The 27,939-nt window shown below is 42.8% G+C and overlaps 2 protein-coding genes across 9 annotated transcripts; one reads left to right on the top strand and one right to left on the bottom strand.

Moving 5' to 3' along the window:
* Nucleotides 1-216: 216 nt before the first annotated feature.
* LOC135513482 (biliverdin reductase A-like) lies at nt 217-11,303 on the bottom strand. Of its 4 annotated transcripts, none has more exons than XM_064936367.1 (8): nt 11,091-11,180; nt 8,897-8,982; nt 8,571-8,691; nt 6,603-6,722; nt 5,304-5,401; nt 5,029-5,136; nt 2,237-2,405; nt 217-2,047 (listed from the first exon to the last, which is right to left on the bottom strand). In XM_064936367.1, exons 2-8 carry the CDS (start codon nt 8,949-8,951, stop codon nt 1,768-1,770), a joined length of 951 nt encoding a protein of 316 aa, XP_064792439.1. In that variant the 5' UTR covers nt 8,952-8,982; nt 11,091-11,180; the 3' UTR covers nt 217-1,767. The 4 variants fall into 4 exon arrangements, with proteins under 4 accessions (XP_064792439.1, XP_064792445.1, XP_064792434.1 ...); XM_064936373.1 differs by having other exon boundaries at nt 11,095-11,169; XM_064936362.1 differs by lacking the exon at nt 8,897-8,982 and having other exon boundaries at nt 11,091-11,303.
* On the top strand, nt 11,250-23,488 carry LOC135513510 (cytochrome c oxidase assembly factor 1 homolog). 5 transcript variants are annotated; one of them, XR_010451553.1, is made up of 6 exons: nt 11,250-11,335; nt 14,516-14,669; nt 14,813-14,964; nt 15,075-15,151; nt 15,288-17,904; nt 18,038-19,828. XR_010451553.1 is itself a non-coding variant. In XM_064936413.1 (6 exons), exons 2-5 carry the CDS (start codon nt 14,576-14,578, stop codon nt 15,403-15,405), a joined length of 441 nt encoding a protein of 146 aa, XP_064792485.1. In that variant the 5' UTR covers nt 11,250-11,335; nt 14,516-14,575; the 3' UTR covers nt 15,406-15,442; nt 23,472-23,488. The 5 variants fall into 5 exon arrangements, 4 of the variants coding, with proteins under 4 accessions (XP_064792485.1, XP_064792479.1, XP_064792472.1 ...); XM_064936413.1 differs by lacking the exon at nt 18,038-19,828 and adding an exon at nt 23,472-23,488 and having other exon boundaries at nt 15,288-15,442; XM_064936407.1 differs by lacking the exon at nt 18,038-19,828 and adding an exon at nt 20,805-21,312 and having other exon boundaries at nt 15,288-15,442.
* The last annotated feature ends 4,451 nt before the right edge of the window (nt 23,489-27,939 follow it).

The raw sequence follows: 27,939 nt of genomic DNA on the forward strand, positions 1-27,939 counted from the left end.
TATCCAAATCCCAACCCTACATCACACTCTATCCCTTTCTTGAGCCCACCCCTCTCTTTATTCATGTTCTTGTTTAGTCTGATGCTTTGACTCCTGTTAATCTGTTTGTTTTTGTGGTGACTTTGGGTCCTTGAAAAGCACTCTATAAGTACCATGTACTATTATGACACACGGTGACTATTTCATCAAGGATGTAAAGCCAGAATCATACAGGAAGATGATTAATCAGGCACACTTTATTAATATAGATACCAGCAAATTATGAATCTTATAGCAAACTATACCGTTACAATACACTCAAAACATGTAAACATTCAGGCATTATAATCCAATATAACAGCACAATTCTCCCTCCTCAACTGATAAAGAAATGTAATTTCCTCTCCCTATAAATTGCTAATAACACTACAGTGACACCCAGTTAAGTGTCCAAACCACACTGGGTAGTGTGTACTTGTGTGACACGGGATGGAACCATAGATATCATTAGATGGGACTGACATGGATGTTAACAATGGAGGGAACTGAGCAGGCCAATAAGGCACCAATTCAGTCTGTCAGCATCCCGGAATTAAATACAACACTAATTTGGAGACTAGTGAAATACTGGTTTCTGTTGTGGCCCCATTCAGAGGGATAGTCACTGGGGAGACAAAGAACGGGAGGACTTATTCTACCATCGAATTGCAACCTTAAGACTTTTTGGAGTGTACAGTTCACGTTTTCACATAAATGACAAACACAAAAAAGATTAAGTTTCATCACCATCAGCCATGCAGAAGTAGTTTTGAAACAGAGAGAAAAGGGGAAGGGATGCGTGTTGCAAGAACAATCACAAGAGTGATTTATTTAGTGCTAACACCAGGGAAGTGTTTTCAGCCGTGGCGTCACGTCTTTGTAAATGAAAATGGCGCTTTATGGTTGAATAAATAGAATAAAGCAACACTGTCAATTTGCCAACACATGACAATACACTCCCCTCTCCAAGGAATGAACATGAATCAAATAATACTTTAAAACAGATGTACCAATTGCAGTCTAACAACATTTTGACAACTGAAGTTGCAGTGTAAATAACACACTTTCACCTGCCAGAGCTATCGAAATATTCATCCGTGCAATATTTAGCTGAGGTATCAGGCAAACACCTATTGTAGAGAGTGAATGATTTCAACATGCAAGGATCAGTATGACACTGTTTTGCTTTCCACTTCTGAGTGCACGGTAGCTAAACATAAGTCAATAAATGTCATAAGATAAATAAGTAATGAACATATAAAAGCACCACCAGCTAATGCTAAAGCATCATGAGCTGTGTTCAACCACCAGAATGTTATAGTACATGTAATGTAGATTCACTTGAATAAGTAACACATTGCAAACGTCAAACTATTACTGGACCTTTCATCAATGTGAAGATGTAGTACATACGAGGTCTGTTGTGAGTAACAGCCTAACCCTAATATAATAAGCTGACATGCCTTAGAGACCTATCTGTTTCTGAAAGGCATTGTACATCTCCTTTCCCTCATTTATGAATAAAATCCCTTAACATTGCAAAGACGTTACGAGTGCGTCTGTCAGTAGTACAGCAGGTTACAGTAGCTGTACTGTAGAAGGCTTATTTATGGCCGGATCTTGTGCGCTTGGACATCTACCTGTAGGCTGAGAAGAAAAAAAACATAATTTCTAGAAAACCTGGGAATTTTGGAAAAGTTACTGTAACTTTGCTGGGGCCCCCCGGTAGGCTGGGACCCCACTGTGTCTCTAGGCGTCCTGGGCTGATCCCTGGCCTTGCTGGCTCAGCTGCTGGATGCGGTCGGCCAGCTCCAGACAGTGGAGGACCCTGTGGCGCTCGGCATGGAGCTGGTCACGGGGGACCTGGCCCAGAAGCTTCTGACTGAAGAGCACCAGGTCCTGCATGAAGAGACCCACCGGCTCCCTGGCAGCCGGGGGAAGCTGGGTCATGGTGCATGAGTCAAAGCGGAAGTTGATATTCTTCACTCTGGGCAGGCCAGGACCCCGCTCCTCAATCCATGTGAGAGGCCTGTATTAAAACCATAAGATGTTACAAGGAGGTTATAGTTAACCCAAAGTTTCAGGGCTGGACTACCAGTATTTTCTTTAGATGTAATAAAGGCAATTATGTTTGAGGCTGGCCGAATAGCTAGGTTTGAGGTGTTGCGAAGGACACGTTATCTGATATTATTACTTGATTCTAATGTACAGTACATACTTCTGCTCTTTAGTCATGAGTTGAGTGGTCATCTTCATGTACTTGTTCTCCTGGTCTTCCTCCATGCTGGCAGCGGTGACAGACAGCTCTCCAAACAGATCCACCAGCCAGGTAAGCCGGGCGATGCCACTGAAAGCTGGAAACCCAAAGCCCGGCTTCAGAGGACCTCCTATCAGACGACACATAGGAACACTACAGTCAGAAGTAGTTGTAAAGGGACATGTCATCCATTGGCTCATTGTCAATCATCATCTGGTTACATTGAGGACCGGTTAGCACACATTTTGCATTGATTTTGTACTCATCACATTACAGTACATACACTGTTGTGGTGCGTATATATATACAGTGCCTTGCGAAAGTATTCGGCCACCTTGAACTTTGCGACCTTTTGCCACATTTCAGGCTTCAAACATAAATATATAAAACTGTATTTTTTTGTGAAGAATCAACAACAAGTGGGACACAATCATGAAGTGGAACGACATTTATTGGATATTTCAAACTTTTTAACAAATCAAAAACTGAAAAATTGGGCGTCCAAAATTATTCAGCCTCTTTACTTTCAGTGCGGCAAACTCTCTCCAGAAGTTCAGTGAGGATCTCTGAATGATCCAATGTTGACCTAAATGACTAATGATGATAAATACAATCCACCTGTGTGTAATCAAGTCTCCGTATAAATGCACCTGCACTGTGATAGTCTCAGAGGTCCGTTAAAAGCGCAGAGAGCATCATGAAGAACAAGGAACACACCAGGCAGATCCGAGATACTGTCGTGAAGAAGTTTAAAGCTGGATTTGGATACAAAAAGATTTCCCAAGCTTTAAACATCCCAAGGAGCACTGTGCAAGCGATAATATTGAAATGGAAGGAGTATCAGACCACTGCAAATCTACCAAGACCTGGCCGTCCCTCTAAACTTTCAGCTCATACAAGGAGAAGACTGATCAGAGATGCAGCCAAGAGGCCCATGGTCACTCTGGATGAACTGCAGAGAACTACAGCTGAGGTGGGAGACTCTGTCCATAGGACAACAATCAGTCGTATATTGCACAAATCTGGCCTTTATGGAAGAGTGGCAAGAAGAAAGCCATTTCTTAAAGATATCCATAAAAAGTGTTGTTTAAAGTTTGCCACAAGCCAGCTGGGAGACACACCAAACATGTGGAAGAAGGTGCTCTGGTCAGATGAAACCAAAATTGAACTTTTTGGCAACAATGCAAAACGTTATGTTTGGCGTAAAAGCAACACAGCTCATCACCCTGAACACACCATACCCACTGTCAAACATGGTGGTGGCAGCATCATTGTTTGGGCCTGCTTTTCTTCAGCCGGGACAGGGAAGATGGTTAAAATTGATGGGAAGATGGATGGAGCCAAATAGAGGACCATTCTGGAAGAAAACCTGATGGAGTCTGCAAAAGACCTGAGACTGGGACGGAGATTTGTCTTCCAACAAGACAATGATCCAAAACATAAAGCAAAATCTACAATGGAATGGTTCAAAAATAAACATATCCAGGTGTTAGAATGGCCAAGTCAAAGTCCAGACCTGAATCCAATCGAGAATCTGTGGAAAGAACTGAAAACTGCTGTTCACAAATGCTCTCCATCCAACCTCACTGAGCTCGAGCTGTTTTGCAAGGAGGAATGGGAAAAAATTTCAGTCTCTCGATGTGCAAAACTGATAGAGACATACCGCAAGCGACTTACAGCTGTAATTGCAGCAAAAGGTGGCGCTACAAAGTATTAACTTAAGGGGGCTGAATAATTTTGCACGCCCAATTTTTCAGTTTTTGATTTGTTAAAAAAGTTTGAAATATCCAATAAATGTCGTTCCACTTCATGATTGTGTCCCACTTGTTGTTGATTCTTCACAAAAAAATACAGTTTTATATCTTTATGTTTGAAGCCTGAAATGTGGCAAAAGGTCGCAAAGTTCAAGGGGGCCGAATACGTTCGCAAGGCACTGTATATATATATATCACACCATAAAGCAAAAAAATGAACATGAACCATTGAAGTGAATTTCCCAACAGATACAGTTATATTTCATTTGGTGATTGCTGCCTCCTACAGTCCAACTCCTAAAACTGCCCTGACTCAAATGTCAGACACTACTCCCTCTGGCTCTTCCACTCGCTCTCCGCTACGATTCTTAGTCAAAAGTCAGCCGCTATAAAATATTGTCTGTCATCTGAGGTTGTGTGGAGCATTTCAAGTTGAGAACTATGATTTATTATTCAGTTACGGCTGCTTTAGGAGAAGCCCATTCATATGCATTAACTGATTTGTTCCCCAGCAGTGCTCTGATGAATAGAAAAGAGCTAGTCCGCATCCCAAAAGGCACCCCATTCGCTATGTAGTACACTACCAATGACAATAGTGCACTAAGTAGGGAATAGGGTGCTGTTTGACATGCACCTCTAGACTTCATCAATAACACCCTGCTGTATTTCACACCAGAGACCTGTCTGCCTGCCTCACTCCACAGGCTGTCTCTCTTTCACATCAACCTAAATGGGTGTACTGTGGAGACTGAGAAAACAACATTTTACAAGTCACTTTGATGGGAGCTATACTATATCAAAAGCTCTGGAATTAAATATTCATTCCGAACCCTGTGACCTGGACGATGTACATCAAATTGATACATGTTATGCAGTTATTTTCTGTAGCAAGTATTGTACTTTAGGTGATGTATCAGTGTTGTATTTGAGGTGATACATCAGTGGTGCTGGGATTTTTGTGTATTTGTGCCTTACTCCCTGTCCCAGTCTGTCTCTCACCTGTGAAGTGAAGGGATCCTTCCTCCAGCTTTTTCCCTGCTATGTCCTTCTTCAGCTGCTTAAAGTCGGCTGTCAAGAGTTCTATGTGCTCCTCATGCAGGACCACTCCTAGGTACATAGTAGACATAGAACATTAAATACATAGGTGATCAATACTAGTTAAGATACGCGTCTACTACATCATCCCCATAATGTCATCAATACTTCACCATGTCTTCTCTATACACTTCGAATTAACCAAAATAAATCTCTCCCAATGATTATGTCCAGCTCACCTTTTTCCTGAGCCAGGTCCCAGAGGTCCACGGCAGTCTTGTGTGTCATGGCCATAGGATATTCCACACAGACATGCTTCCCAGCTTCCAGAAATGTCCTTTGCTCCGTTAGAACATGCAAAATAGTATAGGATAATTGAGTTTGTTTGAGTAGCCAAGAAGGGTGTCAAAGAGACCTTGCTTCAACAGAACATTAGTAAACATTATGAAGACGATTTAAAAAGACTTCTGTGCTAGGGAGATGCACAACTCAAATGTAACTTAACATCCCAAACTTCCCAGTAAGAACCGTTGGTCAATGTTTCAATAACCCAGGGTGGTCAGAGTTTGGAAAACTTCACATTGACCACTCTTAAACTCCTTGTAACTTTCTCAAAAACATTCCAATTAAATGGACAACAAAAGAAGATAATGAAGTATCCTGTATGAAAAAGTTGTTCAAGAACATTTCAGCCCCCCCCCCCCCCTTTACTTTTTGTTTCCTTTACAGTATGAAGGGCAGTAACTGCTGTTCCATTTAGACCGTTAGCCTGGAACTGTCTAGCAGTGAAACATGATGACTATGTTCTCAACACCCCTCATTAACCAGCCTAAAATAACTCTCCATTCTTTAACAGCCTGTCTAAGCCTCACTGTACACTCCTAACATTTAGCAGTGAGAGGGTAGAAAGCATCATTTAAGAGTGTGTTTTCGCTACAGTTTGCAGTCATAATGAGGGCCCTTGGAGAGCAGTAGCCTTGGTCATGCTCTCCAGGGTTTGAGAGGTGAACGTCAAACAGCAACACATATTGTAATTAGCTGTGGGAGAGCGAGGAGACTGCTCAGGATAATGTGAATGCCAGAGGAGCCCCCCGGGCGACATTTGTTGATACAGCTTCGGAACGCCTCAGAAGTTACCTGATTGATATACAATGAAGCACCTATGAGGGTCAAGGACGATATCTTGAACAACTTGCTAAACTGTTGTGTTACTGTGTGTCCCAACGTTGTATAACACATAGCTTATAAACTACAACTGTTAGACAGTTTGTCTGAGGGCCTGGTAAATGGACCAGGCTCAATGAATGGTTAATTAACCTACAGACTTAGCCTCAGTGGACTGAGAAAGAAAAGCAACAGTGTACTGAAGCTTGACACGTGTTCCAGTGCTGACTCCTAGTGGTGATTTGTAACATGGTGAAACTATAGCTCTGTTGTGTAAGAGCACTTCTTCAGACAGAAACAAAACTGATGACGGGATAACTAAACAACTACCACAGAGGACCGTCAGAGACATAGGGTCAGTGAGAGAGTTTTACCTGATGTTTTCCTCATGCACAGCGTTTTCAGTGCAGATGAAGGCCACCTTTATGTCATCTCTCCTCAGGGCGTCCTCGATAGTGATCTGTTTCACTCCCTGCTGCTCCTCTAGGGTCCTCCTATGGAAAGACAGCACTAGAGTTGTATTCAGTAGGGGGAAAGTGATTTGAAAAAACATGAACTTGTCAAGAGCACAGTTGAATTGTTCCGTTGTGTAAAGGTTTGCTACAGTGTGCACGACCCAGGCAACATGGTCATCCACACATCCCAGCTGCTGCCTCTATGTTCGACTACAGGACAGGTCAGTGATTATATATCACCATTAAACAAGATCACGTAATATGATTTTAATCGCCTGGAGCTTGACTCTACAATATTGAAGTATTACAAAAGTTAAAAAGCGCACAGTGAAAAATGACAGGCGACTGACCTTGACTTCAGTGCTTATTTATTTCATATTTTCAGTGCAACAAAGGTCATTGCACTGCAAATATACACGGAGTGTACAAAACATTAAGAACCCCTGCTCTTTCCATGACAAACTGACCAGGTGAATGAAGGTGAAAGCTAACTATGATCCCTTATTCATGTCACTTGTTAAATCCACTTCAATCAGTGTAGATGAAAGTGGGGGAAGACACATTAAATAAGGATTTTTAAGCCTTGAGACATGGACAGCTTGGAGCAGACATTTTCTCTCTCTCTCCTATTGAAAAAGCTACAGTCCGGTTGAAATATTATTGATTATTCATTGTAAAAACAACCTGAGGATTGATTATAAAAAAAATATTTAAAATGTTTCTACGAACTTTACGGATACTATTTGGAATTTTCGTCTGCCGGTCATGACATGCACGAGCCTGTAGATTTCTGAACAAAACACGCCAACCAAATGGAGGTTTTTGGATATAAAAATAATATTTATCAAACAAAAGGAACATTTATTGTGTAACTGGGAGTCTCGTGAGTGCAAACATCCGAAGATCATCAAAGGTAAGCGATTCATTTTATTGCTTTTCTGACTTTCGTGACCATTCTACTTTGCTGCTAGCTGTTTGTAAATCAAAATCAAAATCAATGTTTTGTAATGTTTTGTCTGTTGAGAGAGACGTCCTAACATAAACGCTTGGATAGCTTTTGCTGTAAAGCTTTTTTGAAATCTGACACGCCAGGTGGATTAACAACAAGCTAAGCTGGTACTGCAGCGCCAGCTGTGCCATCAGAGTCCCTGGGTTCGCGACCAGGCTCTGTCGTAACCGGCCGCGACCGGGAGGTCCGTGGGGCGACGCACAATTGGCCTAGCGTCGTCCGGGTTAGGGAGGGCTTGGTCAGTAGAGGTGTCCTTGTCTCATCGCGCACCAGCGACTCCTGTGGCGGGCCGGGCGCAGTGCGCGCTAACCAAGGTGGCCAGGTGCACGGTGTTTCCTCCGACACATTGGTGCGGCTGGCTTCCGGGTTGGATGCGCGCTGTGTTAAGAAGCAGTGCGGTTTGGTTGGGTTGTGTATCGGAGGACGCAAGACTTTCAACCTTCGTCTCTCCCGAGCCCGTACGGGAGTTGTAGCGATGAGACAAGATAGTAGCTACTACAACAATTGGATACCACGAAATTGGGGAGAAAAAGGGGTAAAAAAATTATTATTTTAAAACAACAACAAAAAACAAGCTAAGCTGTGTTTTGCTATATTGCACTTGTGTTTTGCTATATTGCACTTGTGATTTCATGAAAATTAAATATTTTTAGTAATTTTATTTGAATTTGGCACTCTGCAATTCAGCGGATGTTGACGAAAATGATCCCGTTAAAGGGATGGGTGCGCCAAGAAGTTAATACTAGTTGTTCCTGCCAAAACCAGCACCTGGATACACTGCTGTGCACAAGGTTTCTATTTATTTCATATATTGTAACCATTGTTTTTCTCGTGTTTTTTTTACTGTCAGCAAACAATGAGATGTCTTGGTGCCTCACCTGGAAATGAAGCCTTTGACACTGAGCTTCTCAGCTGCACTGGAAGGCAGAGGGGCTAGCATGTCCCTGATCCTCACAAAGCCTGCTGTCCCGATGCCCACCACTACTGAACCAAACATGTCTGACAGCAGAGAGGAACAGGGAGTTGGGAAGGAAATGGTTAGAAAGAAACCAGTGTCTTGCTCCTTTCAATTCTGTCAAAGCCAACCTACAGTGCATTCGGAAAGTATTCAGACCATTTGACTTTTCCTCATTTTTTTACATTATAGGTGTTTTGAAATGTTTGCAAATGTATTAAAAATTAAAATAATTATAAGTATTCAGACCCTTTGCTATGAGACTCGAAATTGAGCTCAAGTGCATCCTGTTTCCATTGGTCATCGTTGAGATGTTTCTAGAACTTGGAGTCCACCTGTGGTAAATTCGATTGATTGGAAATCATTTGGAAAGGCACACACCTGTCTATATAAGGTCCCACAGTTGACAGTGCCCGTATGTGCAAAAACCAAGCCATGAGGTCGAAGGAATTGTCCGTAGAGTCCCAAGGTAGGATTGTGTAATGTCAGAACATTTCTGCAGCATTGAAGGTCCCCAAGAACACAGTGGCCCCATAATGACAAAGTGAAAACAGGTTTAGAAATTTTAGCAAATGTATTAAATACAGAACTGAAATATCACATTTACATAAGTATTCAGACCCTTTACGCAGTACTTTGTTAAAGCACCTTTGGCAGCGAGTACAGCCTGAGTCTTCTTGGGTATGACGCTACAAACTTGGCACACCTGTATTTGGGGAATTTGTTCCCATCTTCTCTGCAGATCCTCTCAAGCTCTGTCAGGTTGGATGGGGAGCGTCGCTGCACAGCTATTTTCAGGTTCTCCAGAGATGTTCAATCTGGTTCAAGTCAGGGACTTGTTCAGGGACTTGTCCCGAATACACTCCTGCGTTGTCTTGGCTGTGTGCTGAGGGTCGTTGTCCTGTTGGAAGAGGAACCTTCGTCCCAGTCTGAGGTCCTGAGCGCTCTGGAGCAGGGATCAAGGATCTCTCTGTACTTTGCACTGTTCATCTTTCCCTTGATTCAGACTAGTCTCCCAGTCCCTGTCGCTGAAAAACATTCCCAGAGCATGATGCTGCCACCACCATGCTTCACCATAGGGATGGTGCCAGGTGTCCTCCAGACATAACGCTTGGCATTCAAGCGTTATGGCATTCAGGCCAAATAGTTATTGGTTTCATAAGACCAGAGAATCACCTTAAGGGGCCTTTTGGCAAACTCCAAGTGCGCTGTCATGTGCCTTTTACTGAGGAGTGGCTTCCGTCTGCCCACTATACCATAAAGGCCTGATTGGTAGAGTGCAGCAGAGATGGTTGTCCTTCTGGAAGGTTCTCCCATCGCCACAAAGGTACTCTGGAGCTCTGTCAGAGTGACCATCAGGTTCTTGGTCACATCCCTGACCAAGGTCCTTCTGGTCAGCTCTAGGAAGTCTTGGTGGTTCCAAACTTCTTCCCTTTAAGAATGATGGAGACCACTGTGTTCTTGGGGACCTTCAATGCGGAAGAAATTTTTTGGTACCCTTCCCTAGATCTGTATCTCGACACAATCTTGTATCGGAGCTCTACGGACAATTCCTTCATTCAACCTCATGGCTTGGGTTTTTCTCTGGCATGCACGGTCAACTGTGGGACCTTATATAGACAGGTGTGTGCCTTTCGAAATCATGTCCATTCAAAAAAATGTACCACAGGTGGACTCTAATCAAGTTGTAGAAACATCTCAAGGATGATCAATGTAAAAGGGATGCCCCTGAGTTCAATTGAGTCTAATAGCAAAGGGTCAAAATACCTATGTAAATAAGCTTTTGTGTGTGTGTGTGAATACATATGCAAACATTTCTAGAAACCTGTTTTCACTTGGTCATTATGGGGTATTGTGTGTAGATCGATGAGGGGAAATGTATTTAATCCATTTTAGAATAAGGATGTAACTTAACAAAATGTAGAAAAAGTCGAGGGGCCCGAAAACTTTCCGAATGCACTGTATGTCCAGGACTTATCTTGGGTCTTTGTGCAATGTGCACAGTTCATAAAGGCTTCCTTCCTATCAGACCTAAAATGGTGCAGTGTAATAATGAGTACACTAACGTTAGCTATCATGGTGGGATGCCCCGCGACCCCGCGATAGCTATATACATCTCAAGGTATCCATATTACAGATATATAAACTAGAACTAGGGTGGGGTGCTGATCATTACAAATTACAAATGCAAATCATTACAAATAATAGGAACATTCGAGGTCTCCATTGATTTACACAAGTAACTTAAAAATTAGACAAGGAATTTCATAATTGACATGAAAATGGTAAGTCTATGTTCTGCATGACATCAAGAACAAATACAGTAACACACGTACAACTTCACTAATTTCCTCGAAACAATGCTGCAATGCTGTCCTTGTTGAATGAGTTCTGCATTCAGCACTAATTAAAACTGGTTTACATACAAGCATGATGTCCTTACCTACTTTCTGTATTGCCCTCGACGACAGTAAATTGACGCAGATGACTCGCTTATGTGAATAAAATGCTACTGTCGAGCTCTTGTCGCTGTGATATAACTGTGTAACAACTTTCATAACACATTTTGTTTTTCAAGACAGCTTGCGTGTGACGTATACATAGAACGTGAAGTCTCATCACGTGATATGGACGTCTCGCCTCTTACGTGGTTGTACTTTTTGTTATAAAAACAAATTACGACATTAGGTAATTATTATCTTTTCGTTCATTTACATAACGTTTACATGTATTTTAAAATGTATGGATGTGTTTCAGCCAATGACTGGTTTCAGCTCAAGCCAGCTTTAGGTTAGATTTAGGTTTAGGCAGCAATATGGCGACTCCCATAAATACAGCATGAATGTCCTCAGTTCAGTCTCTAATTGAACTGTTGTTGTAGATGACATTCTGAATTATATTTTTAGAGTAGTGCATTTTCCTCTAAATTTAATTTGGTCGTAAAAGTCTTCGTACGAAATGCCTACACCAGACTACAATAACGTTTTGCTTGAATGCATTTCCAAGGCTGCGCTACAGTGCTATCCTTGGTTGCGCTTACCCCCAAAATACTAATTACACGTTGAATACCCTAGATGGCGATGTCACAAGAAGCCTAACCTATAACGTTACTGAACAAAAATTGCAACGCAACAATTTCAAAGATTTTACCGAGTTACAGTTCATATAAGGAAATCAATCAATTGAAATGCATTAGACCCAAATCCATGGATTTCACATGACTGGGTAGGGGCGCAGCCATGGGTGGGCCTGGGAGGGCATAGACCCACCCACTTGGGAGCCAGGCCCATCCAATCAGAATTGGTTTTTCCCCACAAAATGGCTTCATAACAGACAGAAATACTCCTCAGTTTCACCAGCTGTCCGGGTGGTTGGTCTCAGACAATCCCGTAGGCGTTAGGTGATCGCTGGATGTGGAGGTCCTGGGCTGGCCTGCTTACACTGGTCTGTGGTTATGAGGCCCGGTTGGGCGTACTGCCATATTCTCTAAAACGACGTTTGATAGAGTAATTAACATGAAATTGTCTGGCAACAGCTCTGGTGGACATTCATTTACATTTACATTTAAGTCATTTAGCAGACGCTCTTATCCAGAGCGACTTACAAATTCATGCAGTCAGCATGCCAATTGCACACTCCCTCAAAACTTGAGACATCTGTGGCATTGTGTTGAGTGGCCTTTTATTGTCCCCAGCACAAAGTGAGCCTGTGTAGTCATCATGTTTCAATAAGCTTCTTGATATGCCACACCTGTCAGGTGGATGGAGTATCTTGGAAAAGGAGAAATGCTTACTAACAGGATGTAAACTCATGAAACATGGAACCAACACTTTATAAGTTGCATTTCTATTTTTGATCAGTATAGATTGACACTAATATGAATATACTGTAGGGGATCAGTTTAAGAAATACAGTGCCTATAGAAAGTCTACACTCTTAAACTGTTTATGTTTTGCTATCAGAAAATTAAATCTAAAAAGGATTACGTTACATTTGTTTTCATACAGATCTACACAACCTACTCTACTCTACATTTTCAAAGTGATAGAAAGTCATAGAACATTTTCCAAATTGGATAAGTCTCTACCCCCCTAAGTTAGTACTTGGTGGAAGCACCTTTGGCAGCTGTCACAGCTGTGAATATTTTTTTATAAAGATTCCACCAACTTTACACAACTCTCAGGGTGACATATATACATTGTTTTTGTAAAAATTGCTTAAGCTCATTCAATTTGGTTGGGATTCATTGATGGACGGCAATATTCAAACCTTGTTCTTTATTTTCAAGAAAACTTAAGTCAGTACTGAGACTAGACCACCCAGGAACACACAACACCTATTGGAAAGCCATTCTGGTGTGTCTTTGGCATGAATATCTTTGTAATGTAAGATGCACAGGTGTCTTTCTTTTCACTTTGTCATACAGGCCAGTAATATGGAGTTAATGCAAAGTTGTTGATCCCTATGTATTTTTAAGTATTGTTGTGGATAAGCTTGTCACAGGTAGGAACTGGGGAACATTTTTCATAACTTTCTTTTACTTTGAAAATGTGGAGCAGGTTGTGTAGACCTGTAGGAAAAAAGATCTAATGTAATCCCTTTTTAGATTTCATTAAAGGCAGAAAAATGTGAAAACAGCTCAAGGGGGTATAGACTTTCTATAGGCACTGTATTTTGTGCAAATTTGTACCTGTGTACAGGTCTTAAGTGGGTTCTCAGGGTAGTCTTGTGTTTTAAGTAGTCTTGTCTTGGCTTTCTCTGCTCCAAGACACTGGACTGTTACTCTCTCCCTGCCTACTTTTTATAATATATATAAATAATGCCCTACCCAAACCTCATTCTTTCATTGTACAATTATAGGCCTACTGCGCCCAGTCACACAGAATGTCGTCAGTAAAAGAGGAAATTGTCATTTTAATGTCTGACCTACCCTTAAAATTAGAATCCTTAGTTGCTACATCCATTTTTGTACTTATCAGATAATAAGGCTATTGATTATTGAGGAATATGACTAATAAATGCCTCATGAGCTTACTTAATGGTCGTACCCCATCAGAACTTAAAATATAAGCTTGTTTTAGGCCTAATGATTGTAATAAATGTAAATGTCAACACTGTATAGCCTCAAAACATTCTTAAATCTATAATTATGTTTATCATGGATGGTCAGTCCTTGCATCCATAGCTATGTCTATACATTTGAGAGTAGTTACATTTCTACAGGCACATCACTCAGCGTTTTACTAAAACATAGGCGGGGCGACCCTTTGTTATTGTTTCAACTAAAGATCTTAGCTTTAAAGGGATAGTTCACCCTAATTAGAAAAATATATATTGGCTTCCTTGCCCTGTAAGCAGTCTATGTACAAGGTAGGACACAAATCCATGCTTTGATTTAATCTGTGCTTCATGTCAAAATCATACTAAAGTATCAACAAAAATGTATTGTGTAACTCAATGAAGTTACTTACAGATGATGTGGACATGAAGCATGGAAATGTTAATATAGGTACCATTGATTTGCATTGGATGTGTGCCAAACATGCTAACAAGCTAGCATTTAAAACAGTGGCCAAGTAAACAAAACCAAAGCAAGGACTGCTGTCCATAGACTGCTTACAAGGTAAGGAAACCAATGTAATTTGGGTGAACTATCCCTTTAACAAAACAGATTTGATAAAGACGACAATAAAAAGTAACAGATCCAATAGAAATATGATGATTTCATGAGTTGGATGATCAATTGTGCAAATTATCTGAATGTATGCTCCTTTTGACTCAAAGATTCTGATGAAATGTGGAATGGTTTTGTGGAATTTGTACATTTTGGAGAACGTCTTTATAACTTGTATGTTTGTCATCAAACAGTCCACTCCCCAGGATATTCTTGTCACTGGTACTGTGAGTTTGCTACTCTAAGCAACAATCATGAGGGTCTCCACAAGCAAACTCCAGCAGATGGCCATCTACACCACCTTGTTGACTGGTGCTGGATGCGGCACAATGTATTACCTTCTGCAAAGTACGTATCACTCAGTGTAGGTGTTGCCATGGATAATTCATGGTTCTTTAATGTTAGAGAGTGAATGGAAGAAAGTGAATGAAAGCAAAATGTGCTCATGTAAGTATTTCTGCCTGCCTGCCACTCTTTGTTTTCTTTGCTAGAGAACTTCTCACGGTCGGACTACCACCGTCTAGCCCTGGAGCAGCTGAAAGCCAACCAGACAGCCATGGACAGTCTGGGAGCACCACCCCTGAAGGTCCACAACATCCACCTGTCTGATCGACACAACCGGGTGGAACCTTACACGGCTGAGGTAGCTCTCTGGGGGTCATTCCTCCTGTATGGGAACCAACTAGGAGCATCACCAGCATTACCGTTATCCATCACTGTGTGCAAGATATTAATATGACTTTTATGTTTCAGATCAAAATCCCAGTGACAGGATCTAAAGATGGTGGCTACCTCTACACATCCTCAGTAAGAGACCCCCAGACACTTGGGTAGGTACTCTTCATCAATATTATTCTATATAAATACAGAGGAAATTAGAGGAAATTGATTGATCCACATAATGCAATTGAATGCTGTTGTTCATCATACAGTAAGTACCCTTCTCTCTTTCCCTGGCGCCACTAGGTGGAATTTAACTCAGGCAGTGCTGCAGCTTAGAGAGGGTCAGCGTATTGACCTTCTCACATTCACACCACCGCCAAATAAGACAGAAGGACTTGAGACAGGCAACTGGTCCTCCTGATCTGCTCACCAGTCACCAAAACGACAGTGTGATGAAGGTAGAACTGCTACAATTGTCCCCATGTCATCAGGCATGGTGTCGCCATAGCTTTAGGAATCGAAGTGTCCTGGTCATATTTGAAAAAAGGAAGGAAAATGAAAAAAGCGCTACGTCCATAAAATGTCATGCATATTCAATTTGCTCAGCGCTGTCCTGAGCAAAATGTTCATCCTACTGGTGAGAATGAGAGGACAATAACAGAGCAGCAATTGTGTCATATGCAGTGGTAAAAAAACAACAACATATTCCTAGTATAACATTTCTCCAGATTAACAATGTAAATTGGCAGTGTTGGGGAAGCTGGGGAAGCTACTCTGAAAAGAGTTTACCAGCCACCAATTACTTCACACTGGAAGAAGTTAAGTAAACTATATTACTCAATCTGTAATGTCATAGAATATAAATAGCAAGAACAGATAACTATGTAATAAGATGTTAACAGAACGTGTAATTTATCCTATTAAACACACAAAAAAAATGTTGTTTCAGGTGAGAATTAGCCAGGTCTGAAAATTAAGTAAATTCTTGCCTACTTCACCCATATTTTATTTTTGCAAAAAAAAGTAGTGTTTCATTCCATTAGTTACCTACACCACTAGATGGCAATAAAGTAATTAACTATTGAAAACACTACAAATATTTGAATTTAGTTGCACTACCACAATATGCAAAATGTAGTTTAATTACTAACTGAACCACATTTAGTTCAGTACACCCCAACACTGGTAATTGCTTAGTCCAAAGCCATATCTTAATATCCAGCACTTGATGGTTCCAGTTGTACTGTACAGTATCTGAACAACCAGAAATGTTGTCTCCCAAGGAGGTATTGTTTTATGTTTTCAAATTGATTTATTTGGATGTGACATTTTACAGTGAAAATGAGATCTGTAAAATGTGGAAAATAAACGTGGAAATAAACAGTCAAATGGCTTTATACAAGTTATGATAGCAAAATAAATTGTACTTGTGAATTCTGAACATACTGTATGAACATTAGGAAAAGAATGGTAAACAAGCTAAACATGAACCACAATATTAAACAGAAAGTGAAAGAATGGAACCAACCAAACAACGTCAGGAGTTTAATTCATTAAAATGCAATGCAGGCAAACAGATATAGTTTGGCTTGTGGAGTACAGACAGTGTGGTGTGGTAAACAATATACAATCAGTAAAGAGTCCATCTACAGTAGAAGTGCTCATAACCATCTATCAGAAGATTATCTTCTGTAGGGAGCTGAATGACTCCTCGAACCTGAATCGCTTGGAGACGGCCTTCGCATCCTGAGACAGTCTCTGGGTCGGGCATCATCGTTTTGCATTATCCTATGGTGTAGGCAGCCACTACTATCAACTCATAAACAAACAAGAAAATGCACATCCTGGGGCTGTGTTCCTAGTGGCCAGTGATTTTAATGAAGGGAAACTGAAATCAGTTTTACCCCATTTCTACCAGCATGTGACCTGTGCAACCAGTGGCAACAAAACTCTAGACCACTTTTACTCCAGCCACAGAAATGCATACAAAGCTCTCCCCTGCCCTCCCTTCAGCAAATCTGACCATAACTCCATCCTCCTGATTTCGGCTTACAAGCAAAAACTCAAACGAGCAGGAAGTACCTGTGTGGTACAGAAGTGGTCCGACAAAGCAGATGCTAAGCCACCAGACTGTTTTGCTAGCAAAGACTGGAATATGTTCCAAATTCATCCGATAACATTGAGCTCTTGACCACATCAGTCACCGGCTTCATTAATAACTGCATCAACGACGTCATCCCCACAGTGAACGTACATATACAGTGCATTCGGAAAGTATTCAGACCCGTTGACTTTTTCCACATTTTGTTACGTTACAGCCTGAATCTACACACAATACCCCATATTGACAAAGCATAAACAGTTTAGACATTTTTGCAAGTGTATTAAAGTAAATGGAATATCACATTTACATAAATATTCAGACCATTTACTCAATACTTTGTTGAAGCAGCGATTACAGCCTTGAGTCTTCTTGGGTATGATGCTACAAGCTTGGCACGCCTGTATTTGGGGAGTTTCTCCCATTCTTCACTGCAGATTCTCTCAAGTTCTGTCAGGTTGGATGGGGAGTGTCTCTGCACAGACATTTTCAGGTCTCCAGAGCTGTTCAATCGGGTTCAAGTCCGGGCTTTGGCTGGGCCACTCAAGGACATTCAGAGACTTCTCCTGAAGCCACTCCTGAGTTGTCTTGGCTGTGTGCTTAGGGTCGTTGTCCTGTTGGAAGGTGAACCTTCACCCCAATCTGAGGTCCTGAGTGCTCTGGAGCAGTTTTTCATCAAGGATCTCTCTGTACTTTGCTCTGTTCATTTTTCTCTCAATCCTGACTAGTCTCCCAGTCCCTGCCGCTGAAAAACATCTCCATAGCAGGATGCTGCCACCACCATGCTTCACCGTAGGGATGGTGCCAGGTCTCCTCCAGGTGTGATGCTTGGCATTCAGGCCAAAGAGTTCAATCTTGGTTTCATCAGACCATAGAATATTTTTTCTCATGGTCTGAGAGTCCTTTAGGTACCTTTTGTCAAATTCTAAACGACCTTTCATGTACCTTTTAGGAGTGGCTTCCGTCTGGACACTCTACCATAAAGGCCTGATTGGTGGAGTGCTACAGAGATGGTTGTCCTTCTGGAAGGTTCTCCCATCTCCACAGAGGAACTCTAGAGCACTGTCAGAGTGGCCATCTCCCTGACCAAGGCCCTTCTCCCCCGATTGCTCAGTTTGGCCAGGTGGCCAGCTCTAGGAAGAGTCTTGGTGGTTCCAAACATCTTCCATTTAAGAATAATGGAGGCCACTGTGTTCTTGGGGACCTTCAATTCTGCAGAAATGTTTTGGTACCCTTCCCCAGATCTGTGCCTCTACGGACAATTTCTTCATCCTCCCTCATTGCTTGGTTTTTGCTCTGACATGCACGGTGTCACTGTAGGACCTTATGTAGAAAAGTGTGTGCCTTTCCAAATAATGTCTAATCAATTGAATTTACCACAGGTGGACTCCAATCAAGTTGTAGAAACAACTCAAGGATGATCAATGGAAACAGGATGCACCTGAGCTCAATTTCGAGTCCCATAGCAAAGGGTCTGAATACTTATATAAATAAGGCATTTCAATTTTATTTTTTTTACTACATTTGCAAACACCTGTTTTCGCTTTGTCGTTATGGGGTATTGTGTGTAGATTAAGGGAAACATTTCTTTAATCAATTTTAGAATATGGCTGTAATGTAACAAAATGTGGAAAAGGGGAAGGGGTCTGAATACTTTCTGAATGCACTGTATCCCAATCAGAAGCCATGGATTACAGGCAATATCCGCACTGATCTAAAGGCTAGAGCTGCATCTTTCAAGGAGCGGGACACTAATTTGGATGCTTATTAGAAATGCAGCACTGCAAACTATCACGGATTACAAAGCTGCCCAGACGAGATAAATACCTTCTATTCCCGCTTCGAGGCATGCAAATATGAACCATGCATGAGAGCACCAAGACCTTCAAACAGGTTAACCTTCACAAGGCCGCTGGGCCAGATGGATTACCAGGACGTGTACTCCGTGCATGCGCTGACCAACTGGCAAGTGTCTTCACTGACATTTTCAACCTCTCCCAGACCCAGTCTGTAATACCTACATGTTTCAAGCAAACCACCATAGTCCCTGTGCCCAAGGACGCCAAGGTAACCTGTCTAAATGATTATTGCAACCCACACACTCACAGATACTTACACTGACTCTCCAACACACACACATGTATATTGACGCCATTCACACACAGTTTTGTTTTTCTATCCTTGGGGCGACCAAAAAATGTGTTCCCTTTCAAAATCCTATTTTCCCTAAGCCTAACACTATACCTAACTAACTAACTTCTAAACCTAACCCCCAACCTTAACCCTAATTGTAACCCTAAATCAAATCAAATTTATTGGTCACATTTGTTTTAATGAACCTGAGCCTAAAATATAATTTTTCCTCATGGGGACTGGCGAAATGACCCTACTTCTCAGAATTTTCCTTTGAGGACTTCTGGTACCCACAAGGATAATGAAACAAAAACACACACACACTTTTACACTGCACATTGACTCGATACTGCTTGTATATAGCCTTGTTATTGATATCAATTGTGTTATTATTTTCAAATTTTATTTTCTTATTTTTAACGCTGCATTGTTGGGAAAGGGCTCGTAAGTAAGCATTTCACAGTAAAAGTATACAACTGTTGTATTTGGCACATGTGACAAAAGGTAGTTCCACGCTATTTACTACCGAAGTGAGAAAATGCTCATTATCTATTGTATTGTAGATGTCTCTAACCAAATAGTATGAGATAAATTCAATTCACAATGATAACCTTTTGTCAGAGCATTTCTGTTTGGTTTTTCTCTCCCGTGCACTGACGGACCACTCAATAGGGCAGAGATTGATGCTTCAAAGTCACGTTCCCTCACATTCCAATTTGTCTAGATTAGAGCTACTAGCCAAGCTAGCCAAGATATCACTTACTGGGCACTTTCAAAATCGAGATGAAAACATGAATACAATGTAACACAAACTAAATGTAATATGGTCAGAACTATAAATATCTCAGAATGAGTACAGCCGTTGACATACAGCAGCCCCAACACAATTATTAACACAAATATTCACCCACAATCCCACAGCTGATGGTATTCCATTTTCAATAAGCATTTCAAATATCCTCTCTTAGCCTTGTGCAGTCATTGATTAGACATGTCAGGAATTAGACTACAGTCATTTGAGAGCCAAAATGGGCCAGTGAACAAACATATTGCATCATTGCACATGCAGTTTCAAATGAATAAGAAAGTTCAAGGCAAAGTTCACCTATGTTAAGATGGTGACCGTCAAACTCTTCAATGTCTGGAATGCCTTGAGCTTTATATTGAAGTCATTGGACTAATAATGAAACTAGTCACTTTAGTGCATATAGTTAGCAGATGAGCAGCTGGTCCTAATGGTAGTAAGAAGCTGCAGGTTTCTGCCATCCCTCTGGCCTGCTCTACTCTAGTCAGCGAGGCATTTCAGATGCTAGAGCAGGGTTTAGGTTTAGCTGGATTACCCTCCTACTCAGGCAGAGGGAGACAGGTGTTTTTTCCAACTCACTGCACAATAAATCCCCCATTCCCTGCAGTGGGGCTTGGGGTATTCACCGTTAGGAATGTGAGTGGCAACGTTCTTTCTGTAAGTTGCTGACTCTCCTCAGCTCTTACATTTTAGTAATTTAGCATATGCTCTTATCCAGAGAGACTTACAAAAGTGAGTGCATACATTTTCATAACTTTTCTTTTCTGCATACTATTTTCAGCAGAGCAATGCTGGAGGAGGGACCTTGCTCTGCAGTCCTGACCTTTCCTCCTCTTCCTCAGGAACATGGCTGTGTTCTCCATCCCTGTGCTCTTCTCCACACACCTCTTCACTATGGCAAACCTCCCCTGGAGAAAGATAGGGGACTTAACGTTGAAGGACAAGCCTTAATAATGAGCACACTGCCCCTTACAACAGGATCAAAACACATAGGACTACAACGTGATGAACCATTTCTTAATAGGTCTTAGAGAAGGCTAACTATAGTGATGATAGTGATTGTTGATGTTGATTATGCATTTTAGTGGATAATCAAGGTTGTAATTTACATCCAACTGGTATGTCTTCCCTTGATTAGAAATGTATAGTGACATTGAATGATTGGGAAATGGGCAATAAGGTGGCACAGACCATTGAATGTTGTCATGGTCACTGAATAGGTCTTTGTCTCCCTGCATTCCTTCTTGATTAAATCATTATTAAACCAATGCGACCTTCAAGCTCACCTAACCATTCATTTTAATTACCCACTTTAATGCCCAGAAAGAGAGCCTGGGTTCATCAATGACCTCATGCAGTATTATTGGCTGGCTAGTTGTCACATTCTGGCTCCCGGCTTAAGGCTCCAAAGACTGTCTCTACCCTCAGTTTATCACGTGCAGTGAGATTCAGGAGTCAGCAAATCAAGTCTTCATACATACACAAGTAAGGACTATAACATTTATCTAAACTATCTAACATAAGGCCATACCCAATACTTTAACATAATTACAAGATGTTTTCCAACTGTTGTAAATAAGTTTGTTAGTAGTAGTAGGTTCCGAGTAGTGCCATCCATGCCTCGATCCAGTTATTCACAGAGGTATGTCTCTAGCCTTTAGCCCTGGCTGACGTTGTAAACCCTGACGCTGATAAACCCATTGATGTCCTCAGTGAGAGTCACACTGAGGACCAGGTGCATGGGCTCTCAGCTGTGTGCATATGAGAAAGTGATTATAAAGCACAGGGTAGGTGGGTTAAGGTGAGAAGACACTCAGCCCAAACACGATCACTCTCACCACAAATTAATGATCTTGAAAAACAACAATAACTTAATCTATATATTTACCTGACTAAGTGTTTACACGACTACCTGGACAAAATTGGCCCTGGCAAAACGTCCATGAGGGACTAAATTCAGCTCATTCCCAAGAGGCCTGATTACAGCACTCAAACTCATGTTATAAAGCCTGTGTGACTTGTAACTTATAAAAATGAAACTCCCACAAGCTATTTTACACATGGCCACTCATACACACATGGTCACTCCTACACACATGGTCACTCCTACACACACACACAAACACACACTTAGATACTACTGCACTGTTGGAGCTAGGAACACAAGCATTTTACTACACCTGCAAGAAGATCTGCTAAATATGTGTATGTGACCAATAAAATTTGATTTGATTTGACACACACACTTTGATAAACTAGTACAGAAGAGCGCTAATGATAAGTCACTAGTGTGTTTCCCCAACATCTCCAGGTTAAATGTATGACCATGCAGCTACGAGAGGTCTGGCTCAAACTGGATTGCAACATATTACCTCTGAATCGCAGACAGCTTGGCAGCCCAATTAGCATGGCTTAGCCTACTCCTCTGTTGCACTGACCAAATCAAATGTCATTGGTCACATACACATGGTTAGCAGATGTTAATGCAAGGGTAGCGAAATGCTTGTGCTTCTAGTTCTGTGCAGTAATATCTAACAAGTAATCTAACAATTCCACAACAACTATCTTATACACACAAATCTAAAGGGGTGGATGAGAATATGTGCATAGAAATATATGGATGAGCGATGACCGAGCAGCATATGCAAGATGCAATAGATGGTATAAAATACAGTATATGCATATGAGTTGAGTAATGTATGATATGTAAACATTGTTAAAGTGGCTTTATTTAAAGTGACTAGTGATCCATTTAAGTGGCCAATGATTTGAGTCTGTATGAAGGCAGCAGCCTCTCTGTGTTAGTGCTGGCTCTCTGTTAGTGATACTATGTTGACTAATTACATTATTTAAGGGAATGTCCTCAACCTAGTACTGAACCTGGCCAACTGTAGTTTACAACTCAACAAGTTATGCACGGGAAAATATTGTAATACTGTAACTTGTCTCAGCTGTCCAGAAAAACCATGAAAAAAGAGAAATCGATAAGAGTGCTAATCAAAGAGTGTCCATGGTTTTGGAATAGATGACATGCTTTAGTCCATGCTTTGGCATGACAAGTCTCCTGTGACTTCAGTTCTCTTTATTTTCGGTATGTCAATGGCTAGATTCACTTGCCAGTCTTGCACCCACAGCTGGGGAAAATGACTAGTCAATGGGGATCTGTAATTGTATTTCTTTATCATCCTGAGAATTTGGTTTGCTTTCTGGTGCAATGTCAAATACCTGAATCTATGTTAAAAACAAAATAGTCCTTGATCTAAATTATTAGATGGACATACATCCAATGGATGGTGCCTGAAGTTGTTACCACATTGAACATTGATTGAAAAGGACAACTATGCACTATGATTGAAAGCATCCCAAGTTAGGAACATGATTAGAATATTATACACCAGGCAGAAAATAGCCTGTAGCTTTTTTTAATAATCCCCAACCTCTTTGCCAGGTATAACGTTGTACACGTCCTGAAATTGCTCTGTCTTGATTGGGGTTTTGATGCTGTCCAGAAGAAGCGCAGTGGCTCCCCGGTTCGTCTCGACCTGAGGGTGGCTTCACTCGTTGATGATTCATGGACTGGCTGCTGGAATCATTCTTGGTTAACTTGATGAATACTCTGTATACAGAAATGCGCGCTGTTGTGAGCGTAACAAAGTGTCCTTTCTTTTACTGCGTTTTGGAGAAGTTTTCCAGTTAGGGCATTTCTGACCAAATGTACAAATGTAATTCTAGCCAATCACCCTGTGTTTAACTGTCACGTTCTGGCCTTTATTTCCTTTGTTTTGTCGTTATTTAGTATGGTCAGGGCGTGAGTTGAGGTAGGCAGTCTATGTTTGTTTTTCTATGATTTTGTGATTTCTATGTTTTGGCCTAGTAAGGTTCTCAATCAGAGGCAGGTGTCATTAGTTGTCTCTGATTGAGAATCATACTTAGGTAGCCTGGGTTTCACTGTTGGTTTGTGGGTGTTTGTTTCTGTGTTTGTTCACCACACTGTACTGTTTTCGGTTTCGGTTATTCACATTACGTTTATTGTTTTTGTATTTCATAGTGTTCAGTGTTTTTGTTATTAAAAACGATCATGAACAGTTACCACGCCGCATCTTGGTCCTCCTCTCCTTCAACGGAAGAAAACCGTTACAGAAACACCCACCAACCAAGGGCCGTGGTAACAGGCAGCAGCAGCAGCAGCAGCAGCAGCAGCAGCAGCAGCAGCAGGAGAGGCAGCACTATTTAGAGACATGGACTTGGGAAGAGATCCTAGACGGGAAAGGATCCTGGGCACAGCCAGGAGAATATCGCCGCTCCAAAGAAGAGCTGGAGGCAGTGAAGGCAGAGAGGCGCTGGTATTTTTTAACGACAGATTTGTACCTTGTCAGCTCGGGGATTCGAACTTGCAACCTTTCGGTTACTAGTCCAACGCTCTAACCACTAGGCTACCCTGAGGAGGCAGCACGGCGGCGAGGATGGAAGCCCGAGAGTCAGCCCCCAAAAATTTGGGGGAGGCACACAGGAAGTGTGGCGAAGCCAGGTAGGAGACCTGCGCCAAATTCCTGTGCTTACCGGAGGGCGAGAGAGACCAGGCAGGCACCGTGTTGTGCTGTGGAGCGCACGGTGTCCCAAGTGCGGGTGCATAGCCCGATGCGGTACATACCAGTGCCTCGTATGGGCCGGGCTAGAGTGAGCATCGAGCCAGGTGCCATGAAGCCGGCTCTACGCATCTGGTCTCCAGTGCGTCTCCTTGGGCCGGCGTACATGGCACCAGCCTTACGCATGGTGTCCCCGGTTCGCCTGCACAGCCCAGTGCGGGCTATTCCACCTCGCCGCACTGGCAGGGCGACCGGGAGCATTCAACCAGGTAAGGTTGGGCAGGCTCGGTGCTCAAGAGCTCCAGTGCGCCTGCACGGTCCGGTCTATCCAGTGCCACCTCCACGCACCAGCCCTCCGGTGGCAGCCCCCCACACCAGGCTGTCTCTCCGTCTCAGCCCTATAGGTGCTCCCGCCTGTCCAGCGCTGCCAGAGCCTTCCTCCTCTCCAGCGCTGCCAGAGTCTCCCGTCTTTCCAGAGCTGCTAGACTCTTCCGCCTGTCCAGAGCTGCTAGAGTTTCCCGCCTGTCCAGAGCTGCTAGAGTCTCCCGCCTGTCCAGAGCTGCTAGTCTCCCGCCTGTCCAGAGCTGCTAGAGTCTCCCGCCTGTCCAGAGCTGCTAGAGTCTCCCATCTGTCATGAGCCGCCAGAGCCGCCAGTCTGCAAGGAGCTGCCAGTCTGCAAGAGTCGTCAGCCAGTCCGGAGATGCCCTTCAGTCTGGAGCTGCCCTTCAGTCCCGAGCTGCCCCTCTGTCCCGAGCTGCCCTCAGTCCCGAGCTGCCCCTCAGTCCCGAGTTACCCCTCAGTCCAGAGTTGCCCCTCAGTCCAGTGGGGCCATTTAGTAGGGTTGCCAATCCTAGGTCGGCGGCGAGGGTCGCCGTTCCTAGGAGGAGACTAGAGCAGACAAAGACTGTGGTGAAGTGGGGTCCACGTCCCGCGCCAGAGCCTCCGCTATAGGTTCAGGTTTTGCGGCCGGAGTCCGCACCGCCGTACTGTCACGTTCTGACCTTTTATTTTCTTTGTTTTGTCGTTATTTAGTATGGTCAGGGCGTAGGTTGGGGTGGGCAGTCTATGTTTGTTTTTCTATGATTTTGAGATTTCTATGTTTTGGCCTAGTAAGGTTCTCAATCAGATGCAGGTGTCATTAGTTGTTTCTGATTGAGAATCGTACTTAGGTAGCCTGGGTTTCACTTAATTTTTGCATCGCCCGGTTCCCCGGTTGGACGGGGCTTGCTCATTTTAGACCATTCCATTGGTCGTAAAATAAAATCTCCACCCACCTTGGGCAATCCTGGAAAACGAAACATTTCCGAGTTAAAGGAGCAGGGGTCTTGAAATTGAAGGAATTCGATGTCCCTGGCATGCCCCTTGTGAACGGGGTTAGCATTGATTGTATTCATTTTGAAACCGGGCCTCCCGAAAGTGAACCGGGTGCCCCTGTCAAAGACGGCGAAGTCGGCTGAAAACAAAAGTGTGGTATGTCAATCACGTGGAGTAATCAGTTAAGATTGTTTTCACATGCATAAGGGTTTGCTCTTTATTAAAACGTATATCGCTTTACCTGCTTTCCCAAGGAAAACTACAAAAATGGAAGCCTAATGTATAACCTATTTGATAGAAAATGTAGGTTTTGTGTTTCTGAACAATGCATCATGCTGTTTTGTTGACATTATGGCCCGGTGATGGTCGATTTGACCCAGTCCTCCTCCCTCCCTTTTTTTGCACAGTGAGGTGAGGAGCCATATCCCAGTTTACCCCGGTTCAGTCTCATAGAACTCCCATCTTGATCTCATTATGTAGGTAGCCCAGGTTGAGTAGCTTCAACGGAAACACTACACCCTACTGAAAGATTAAATAGGATTGATGGTCATAGGAACAAGCATTAACAATTTCTTTATTCACTTTTAAAAAGTCACAAATTTGACTTTGAGTCAAGTAATGCTCTTGGGCTGATGACTAGCTATAGCCGATAGCTGTTTATGTTTTTTAAAATATGAGAAAAGGATATTTGATTTGTCTATAAATAAGCCTATTGTTGTATTCAATGACAAAATAAAATGTCTCTATCGAAATAGCTTACAATTCACTTTAGTTAAAGGGGCAATGCAGTCAAAAATGTGATTTCTTGTGTTTTATATTTCCACACTATGAGGCTGGAATTATACTATTTTATTATTATTATACTAAATTGTGAAAATTATGATAATACCCTTCAGTGTATGAGCTGTTTGAAAATACTGCCTGAAATTTAATTAGGGCAGGCTTAACTTGTCCGACTGCTTAGTTCACTTGCCCCAGGCAATAGGGCAAACCTTACTAGGTTCCTGAGTTTTACCTGGTTACCATCAGGTGACCTGTGGTGCCACCTCTGCTGCCTGGTGATATCCCTCCACCCATGCAAAACGAGATGAAATTTCAGGCTGCTAGCCCAACTAAAAACCTAAAAAAGAAACAGGTGTTACTAATCAGACAAAACCAACAGAAAAGGGAAAAGTGATCGGTGGCAGCTAGTAGGCCGGTGACGGCGACCGCCGAGTGCCACCCGAACAGGAAGAGGAGCCACCTTCGGTAGGAGTCGTGACAGTACCCCCCTCGCTGACGCGCGACACCGGGCTCGAGGGCGAGGCGCAGGGCGATCCGGATGGAGGCGATGGAAATCCCTCAACAGTGACTGATCCAAGATGTCCCCCACCTGTACCCAGCACCTCTCCTCCGGGCCGTACCCCTACCAGACCATGAGGTACTGCAGGCCCCTCACCCAGCGTCTCGAGTCCATAACAGCACGTACTGTGTACACCAGGGACCCCTTGATGTCCAGAGGGGGCGAAGGGACCTCCCGCACCTCACCTTCTTGCAGGGGACCAGCTACCACCGGCCTGAGGAGAGACACATGAAACGAGGGGTTAATACGATAATAGGAAGGGAGTTGTAACCTATAACACACCACGTTTATCCTCCTCAGGACTTTGAAGGGCCCCACACACTGCGTCCCCAGCTTCCGGGCAGGGCAAGCGGAGGGGTAGGTTTCGGGTCGAGAGCCAGACCCTGTCCCCCGGTACAAACACAAGGGCCTCACTGCGGTGGTGGTCAGCGCTCCTCTTCTGAATTGAGACCTCTATAATCAATGCACGGACTCAGACCTCCCTACTTTTTCTTCACGGAAAAGAAACTCGAGGAGACGGGTGAGATGGAGGGCTGAATGTACCCCTGTCCCAAAGATTCCGTGACATGTCTCCATAGCCAAAGTCTCCTCCTGTAACAATGGGTACACGTGACTCCTGGGAAGCACAGCGTTTACCTGGAGGTTTATCGCACAATCCCCCTGTCGATGAGGTG

The sequence above is a fragment of the Oncorhynchus masou genome, chromosome 3 (assembly GCF_036934945.1).
Source record: "Oncorhynchus masou masou isolate Uvic2021 chromosome 3, UVic_Omas_1.1, whole genome shotgun sequence".
Lineage (NCBI taxonomy): Eukaryota > Metazoa > Chordata > Actinopteri > Salmoniformes > Salmonidae > Oncorhynchus > Oncorhynchus masou.